Source organism: Streptopelia decaocto (assembly GCF_964273445.1).
Source record: "Streptopelia decaocto genome assembly, chromosome: 16".
NCBI lineage: Eukaryota > Metazoa > Chordata > Aves > Columbiformes > Columbidae > Streptopelia > Streptopelia decaocto.
The window spans coordinates 6670175-6678467 of record NC_138671.1 but is presented as its reverse complement, the minus strand read 5'-3'; the positions used below and the strand labels follow the sequence as shown (position 1 = coordinate 6678467).

The following is an 8293-nucleotide window of genomic DNA, read 5'->3' as shown; positions in this document are numbered from 1 at the left end:
GCAATGATAAGATAGTGGCCTGGAGAGAACAATGCAAAAATGATTTGGGCTGAATTTGCATTAGAGAACGGTGCCTGGTGCCAAGAAAGAAACCCGAGGAACATGGGAGGACTGACTGCAGTATAACTGATGGGTGTGGACAAGAGAGAGAGCCCAGGTGTCAGAAGCAAGGCTGGAAGGAGGAGATCAGAGGCCCAGGACTCCCAACAGCATGGGGACGTGGTTCCCTCCTTGTCAGAGATTAAAAACTCCCAGGAAAAGCCCCTTGCAGACTGGAGTCTTGGGAATACAAAATAAAAAGGTAGAAGAAGCAGAGAAAAAAAAGAAGCTTGGTGGTAACCAGAGTGGAAGTGGGTGAGGCAGGGGAACAGGAATCAGTTCAGACAGACACATCAGTTATTTATTACTGTTTGTATCCCGATATCTTACATCTCAGAAGGAAGGCAAAGGCTTTGTCCTCAAGGGCCGGTTATCTGCGCCCGAGGGCGGCTGGCAGTAGCGTGGTTCCCATGACGTGGGACCATGTCCCGGCCATGGAGGTGACGCCAGGCTGACCTTGAGGTGCGGTGACGGGAATGGGAGCTCGGGGCACCGGGGTGGTGACAGGCTGCGGTCACGGTTAATCTTGCCCTGCGGGCAAATGAACTAACCGAAAGAAACATGTGCTGCTGTGAAGGGGGGAAAAGAGAGGTGACAACGCAGATTAGGTCTGAACATAGTGTGAATGGCATGGTTCAAGGAGTCCATCTCTATTCAGCGAAACACAGAATCATAGAATAGCTTGGATTGGAAGAGACATTTAAAGGTCATCTGATCCAGCCCCCATGTAGGCATGTGCCTCGCTGCAGGCATCAAACAAGTCCTGCAGCCTTGACTGAGGATTAGGTGTAAGCCTTTTCTGTTTTTATAAATTAAACTGATGCTTCAAAAACTTTGTGAACTTGAAATCAGGGACAGCAAAGCCACTCTTGCTCTATTTTTTCATATTTGTTCCCAGAGGCTTGTTGGCAAAATTGTACTCTGTGTACTTTTACAAAAGAAATCTAGGACATAATTATTTGAATAGAGAGCTATATGTGATAAAAATCTGTTTATACCACAACATCTCCAGCCAAATGATTGACGTATATGTTTCTGTCCTTCCATTGATGTAACTTTTCAATTTCCTGTTGATGTCTAAGCTTGATTTATTTTTCCATTTATTTGGGTTTTACAAAGAGCACTAAAGAGCTTGGCACTTAGGTCTCTTTTTTTTCATCGTTTCAACCCTCTTAGTCCTCGATCACTTCATTGTTTCTGCAAACAATGAAGAAGAGAGATGGAAAGAACAGCTGTGAACAGCTGGTTTGCTCACCGGGTGTCTGACTGGTATTCAAGTATCCTCTTTTGAGGGAGGCCTGTGTTCCCTGAAAACCCCTGAAAAAGCTAAATTCAGAGTTCAGTTTATTTGCTGCCTTGACACATGATGTGACTCAGATTTGCAGAGATTCTTGCGAGGAGCCTGAAAAATCAAAACAAACAAGAAAAGCTGCTTCAGGAAACCTCATGTTTTTTTTTTCTCTCTGGTCGCACCCCAGCTGAATGAAGCGGAATGCTCTGCAAGACCTTCCCAGGCAGATTTTAGAGAATCCTTCCTCTTCTCATCATCCAAATCCTCTCTGTCATCTTCGCCCACCGTTGTGTTCAAGAAAGCAGCAGTCAGGACGCAGAGCTGGAGTCCACTGGTTTTGTGGGGACACAACGGTGATGACTCTTGTTTTATTCTGCCCGCAAACCTGCACACTTGGGCAAAGAGCCTCCACCATTCCCAGCTCACAAAAGTCCCCTGGTTCCTTGAAATTTACCTACGTGTGGCCAGTTGTCCCAAGAGTCTTGAAAGAGAATCAAGAAAAAGCAGATTGAATTCAGAAGCAAAGCTGATTTATTGCCTGCAGATTTGTAACACGATCACAGCAGCACTCAAACATGCCCCAGGAATAGTGATGTATTCCTTACATCCCGCCCCACTGAGGTTTATTCAAGGCAAACAGAAAGAGAGGCGAACACCCGCATGTCACCCTGAGGACAGACGTACAGATTTTGTGCCGAAGAGAACCATTCAGCAGCTCCATCAGCAGTGGCAGAAATTGGTGTGCAATGTCGCCAAAAGTTGGAGCCTTCGGTTCCTCATCTTCCAGGCTGGGCACTGGAGTTTCTCCTGGATTCTTTAGCACCTGGCTTTTCTGGAAGGTCACCGAAGGGATCCGGCGCCTGTTCTCCTCTTCCAGGCTGCAGTTGTGTCGGTGAAGAAGTTTCTGTCCCCAGTGCACCCCCAGCTCTTGTGCACCAAGTGCCTCTTTCTAACATGCTCCGGCTGCTCCAGTCACAGGGAGCCAGATCTGCAAAATCCCGATTTACTGGGCCTGAGGAGGGAAAGAGTATAGGCCTTAATCTTCATAAGCAATAATACAAGAAGCTGTAGTGCTCTGAAACAAGAAGCTATAGCTCTCACTTTGTGATTTTTCATGTTAAGTGCTTTACAACCTATGATAATAATTGTATTTCTGGCAGCCACAATGTAGTTAATAGCCCAAGTTCAGCTAAACACATATGCCTGAGCTGAATGCTGTGTGTGCCTAAATCCATCCCAATTCAGCAAAGCATATTAGCATGTACTTCAGTGCCAGGGAAGTCAGGGAAGTGTTTCCTTAAAGACTTGGCTAAAGTTGTCTATGCAGCAACCCAGAGCAGTGGAAAGGATGGAGAGCTTACAGAGTGTAACTTTGAGATTTATAGTAAACTCAGATGCAACCATGTCTATGTCATTCTGATTTCATGTCTGCATTATCTTGATTAGCTCTTGCAGAAGATGTTACGGGGCAGAAGACAAGCCAAGCGAGCAGCCCAGCTCCAGCAGAATCAAACCCAATCTGAGTGTGCTTTACCCCTGTGTGATCCATTCCAGGAGACTTGCATTCAATATGAAACATTTTCGTTTTCTTACTTCTGTTAAGTCATTTCACCTTAATACTGAGAAGGTATTTACATGTGCATATGTTTCTCAAGCAGATGAGGATAAGCAGACTGACTAAATCTTGACTGTTGATATTGGCCTAGTTATATTGATGAAGTTATAGTGATACTGGATTTTAGTTTTCACATCAAATCTGTCTTCCTGTTTAACAAAAAAGTCAATTACATTTTAAAGCATTCCATATGAACATTCTGCATCATTTGCATTACATCCTGCTGGAGATCGTGAAAAGGAGCGCTGCCTGTCACGCCTCATGGACCCACTGGCTGGGGTCACAGCATCATAGAGGTCAAGCTCTCTCACCCCCCAGTCTGTTTGTCATGCATCATCCTGGACTTGTGCACACTTCTTTATCTTTTTGCTTGCAAAATCCAAATCCAAAGCAAACGTCACAGCACAAAATCAGATCCTTTGGGGTTTTGTTTCTTGCAGCACCAAACAGAGCCAGCCCAATAGGAGTGAACATCGACACCCCATTTCTGTTTGATACATCCCAGCTGGGCCATGGGTTTGAGAGATATATCTCACCTGGAGCCCTGAGACAAAGAAAAAGCAATCAGAAAAATAGCTGATCAGCATCTGCCCCCTCATGGTGACTGGCTTCGTTTTACTGAGGACCAAATCCTCTCCAGCTGAGACTTTTCTGGTAAGATGATTTACAGATAAAGGAAATTGGATTTCAGTCAGTATGTTGCCCTGCTGGGTACAAAGGCCTGTAGCTGGGAAGTGTTTTCATGCAGGTGATAGCAACAGTGTCTAAGCTTTTAGGGAAAGGAGTTGAAGATGTGCAGGGAATATTCACGAGCAGTGCTTAATATGGCAAGACTTCAGCTTTTGTTTTGAGCTTCTGACTTTGTTCACCACGGTTCAGGATGTGCTTAACCTCAAGTGCCTGTCTCTGTTACCTCTGGAGGATTTTCATAGTCTCAAACGTTTCACTGACTAATATATCTGGGGGTTTGGGGTTCCAGGAGGGAGCTGCGATACAAATAGCTAAGTAGACCAGTTCTGTATTAAAATGGCTATTTTGTATTTTTCTTTTCCATCTTTTGTCTTGTGTATCTATTGCTTTCTCAAAACCAGCATTTTAATAGTTGTTTTCTAATGCTGTAGAGATCAAATAGATAACAAATAGACCTCTAAAGCAGAAAATGGTTTAACTGCTGCACTCAAGTGCACCCTGAGAAAGAGCAGCTGATAAACCCCAAACAGTGGAAACTCCTTTCTCGCTTCAGCTGCTGGCAAAAATGTGACACCACTGACCAAAAGAGCCCACAACAGTAGAGCTCCCCTTCCTAACGAGTGGGGTTCTGTCTCGTACAGGGGAATTTGCTTGAGATGTGGGGTCCTGTGCTGGGCACAGGGCTGAGGCTGCTCTGGGGTTTCATTAGGAAAGCAACAGCTCCGGCGTGTGGTCAGACTGGAGAATGCTCTGCTGAGGAGCGGACAAAATCTGAGCTCAAAGAGGCCTGTAGGAAAAAACAGGGGTGTAAGTCATGATACTACCTTGTACGGTTTGCTTTGGGTGCTGCGAATTGAGGCGTGTGCCCCTGGGCTCCTGCCTGTCCCTTATCCCTCGTTATTTTTAGTGGCACTGGTCAATCCTAGTCCTGTTTCGCTGAAGTCCTCAAATGTATTAAATTGCTTCCTGCACTGTGGAAAATAGGCAGTAGGGGACCCAGGGGAGTGGATTCTTGCAGAACAGGACACTTCTGTATGCAGAGTAAGGGGGGGTCTGAGCCCTCTTGCACCCCAGCGGAGCTTGTGCTGTGGGAAGACAAGACCTCAAGAGCCACACACTAAACATGCTTGTGTGTGTCCCCTTTACAAACGCCAAACACTGTTCAAGCAGGTGTTTGCAGCCCCCCAGAGCTGTCCCCAAGGAGGAGCTCAGTGACCATGTTTCTGCCACTGTGTGCATAGCAAATCTGCTTTCACTGGGTTTGCCCTGAGCATTTAACATTTGAACTTGTAGGTATTGGAGTAAATAGAGTTTGGTTCCTGATCGCACCAGATTTCTCGCCAGTGCCCTTAAATCTCTGCAGGTTCCCTCTTAAGCTGACTTATTGTATGAGGAAGGCGAAGGACGTGGCAGCTGCGCACAGGCTGTGAGCGCCCACCTTTGCTGTCCCCAGCTGGGGGACAGGGCAGGACGAAGTGCTACCCAGGAGGTAGGTCTGTCACTTCAGATACCCCGTCTCAGTCCATCTGTTATTCTGTTTGAAATGTGCTGGGGGTTCTGTCATCTGTATTCCCCTCTTTCTCACTGCGCCAGGATTGAGGAGGTTTATTTCCCAGGGGCTATTTTTAGCCATGACACCGCAATTAAGCCAATCGAGCCTGGCAGTTTGCAGCATGCTGGCTCCAGACAGGGGCTGCTGTGAGCAGCCCCGGCTCCTGGGAACACAATAAAAGCATAAATGCGAGATCTTCTTGCTGTAAACCAGGCCCTGGGTGCAGCCTTCGGGAGGTGTTTTGAAAGCAGAATGTATTTTCACTCCAAAGCAGTGTTTTGGCAAGCTGTGGAGATGTAGAAAGGGTGGAGGCTTTTCTCTCTCCCAGAGACCATGTCAGCAGCAGCACAGAAGGTGGTACAGTAATCTAGCCCCTGATTTTTCCTTTTGAAAAGTCCCCCTAAAACCTGGCGTGATGCCTATCTAAATTAAACACTTAATGTCATGTATCTCTCAGCTGCAATATTAGACAGAAATCTGAAACCAAGCCACTGGAGTGGAGGACTTTAGAGGAGACAATTCAGGTTTGGCAAACTTGCTGATACTCAATAAATGCAAGGGAGAAAAATCCCCTAAACCTTCCTTTGCAAGCACAGTGCTGAGTTTTCAGAATTTGGGACTAGTTTAAAATCCTATCTCTCTCTCAACACATGAACTACGTAGTATTTATTACTTTGGTACTAATTTTTTGTAGTGGAACATGATTGAATTTAAGACCATAAACACTATCACCTTTTGAAGGCATTTCGGAGGCATTTTGGAGGGATTTTGAAAAGATTTTCAGTTCCCGCCGAGCACGGAAACGAGGTCCCAGCTCCAATCGTCATTGCTTTGGAGGGGAAGCACGTAATCAGAAGCCTTATCCTGTCTGGAAAAATCTCAGCCTCACCTCAATCACACTGAACAGCCAAATGCCTGCCCTGTTCAGATGTGGCACATGATTTGCAACAGATGCACAACGTGAGGGTCATGTAAATGTGTGTCCTTGGTTCTGTGGGTTCCCTCCTCCCTGCCAAGCTCCCGCAGTGCCGGCCTTGGGATTGCTTCTGAATACAAACTTCTGGGCTCAAGAGAGCCGGGAGGGCAGACGGTGGGGGACGCAGATGATGTTGGCCTCAAAACGAGCGGCGTGTGTTGAGGATGGCCCCATGACATATTTCTTACTCACAGGTTAGACGTGCCGGATTGGATTCCTGCTGACACGTAAAGCCCTTTTCCACAGCTCTGGCAGCGCTAAGAGCTGGGACAGCCTAATCTCTTCCTAAAACCCTCCTGCGCTGTAATGCTGACCAAAACCTTGGAGTTTTGCGTGGAAGCGGCAAGGATGCTGACATAGGGTCTTTGGTGCTCATCAGCATCACCTCCCGCCCTTCCCATCTGCCTTCCAGGTATCTTACACACTAGTACTTCTCTTTTATTTTTTGGAGGAGGGGTGGTCTCTGTAGCACAGTTTTCTAGGGAAACAAGCAAGCGCTGTATGGGCAATGCATGGCAGCTATATGCGTGTCCCTACTCGTGCATCAGTGTCAGGGATGTCAATCTGGAAGACGCGAAAAGTACTTACAGTTTTATGGCTGGTCAGCCACAGGCGGGGGACAGCCACATCACAAATTTCACCCTTTTTTTTAGCAAGCAGAGGCTACAGAAATGCTCCAGTCGTGTTGCACCTTCTTGTACGCAGGAGACTCAAAGGGGACACAGCAGCCTGTGGGAAGCACGTTCCTACAGCTCATTTGTGCAAGACTGGCTGGGCAGCGTGTGATACGCTGGTGAGACACGTACCAGTAATCCACACACAGAACTGGGTAATAAGAGTCTTTAATTCACTTTGAAAACCCTTCCATAGCACTTGGGCAGGGGAAAAACTTCTTAGTTGAGATCAAAACCAGGCTTATTAGATTTTGATAAACCTTACTTTCTCCCTAATTTCTTTCTGCATTCATTTACTAATTACACAGCTCATTTTTTCTTTTCAGCCCATGAGCCAAAAACCACTTGTAGAAGGGAGGTTCTACAAAATGTCCCTAGAGGAAACCTGTCCATCAAGGAAAGAATCCCTGAGCAAGGGGGATGTCTTCCTGTCAATATAGCATTCAAATTTAGCTTCTGCCACTGTAGGCAATGTGGCATTAAAAGAAGGCGCTTAAGTTATTAAACTGAGCTGCTTTAATCATCCAGTTCGGGGAAATCCATTGCTACAGGAGACCTGAGGATTAATGTATTTTTACCGCAAAGCCAATACATCTATTCCGATCAGTTAGCAGTCGCTCACTTGTGCATATGAAACTTCATTCTCTGGGTTTGCACTCAATAGTATGGGACCAAATGGAGTTTTATTTGGAGATTGACCCTGTTACCTTGAATCTCATCATTCTGGTGGCTAGTTATGTTATTTTGCTTCTGGTTTTCCTGATCTCCTGCGTGCTTTATGACTGCAGGGGGAAGGATCCCAGCAAGGAGTATGCTCCCGAGGTCCCTGCGGACACCCAGCCTCCGATCCGGCTGGTGGTGATGCAGCAGGGCTCCCCCGGCACCCGCTGGGCAAAGGGGCTCGTCTCTGCCTACGAAAACTCCTCCGATCTGCCGGGAAAAAGGACTACTGTTGTGTAAGGGGACCCTGCCTTGGAGCTCTCGTTTCTGCTGATCACCTTGCCTCGTCTGCTATGTTTACTCTCCGTTTGCAAAAGGATATCGCGTTCACAAGGTAAGTTGAGATGCCGATTTATTTGATACCATATCATTGCCAAGGGGGTCATTTTGCATTCGGCGGTGATCTGCATCGATACAGGCTTGCAGCCCTGCCTGCCATCCATAAAGAGACTGATTTCCATTTACGCTGCTGCTGCCTTGCAGCCCACTGGCAGTCAGAGGCAGTGACGCTGTTATCTACTCTGACACTGAAGAAGGGCCTTGGTTTAATCTCGCGTTGTGCTCGGCACTGTTATTTTTGCAGGAACACAGTGTTGCTCAACGCATCCCACCCTGATGGGCCGAGCCGTGCTGCCCTGCAGCCTCGGCACATCTTCCTCAGCCCGCAGAGCGCAAA

General features: G+C 46.9%; 1 protein-coding gene across 1 annotated transcript; it reads left to right on the top strand.

The window, feature by feature from the left end:
* The first annotated feature begins 7557 nt into the window (after positions 1 to 7557).
* SMIM36 (small integral membrane protein 36) lies at positions 7558 to 7905 on the top strand. Its single transcript, XM_082066965.1, has one exon. It carries the CDS (start codon positions 7573 to 7575, stop codon positions 7855 to 7857), a length of 285 nt encoding a protein of 94 aa, XP_081923091.1. The 5' UTR covers positions 7558 to 7572; the 3' UTR covers positions 7858 to 7905.
* Positions 7906 to 8293: the final 388 nt, after the last annotated feature.

What these genes read in the sequence shown, in the direction of transcription:
- SMIM36 (XM_082066965.1), top strand. Translation starts at nt 7,573, where the DNA reads ATGGAGTTTTATTTGGAGATTGACCCTGTTACCTTGAATCTCATCATT.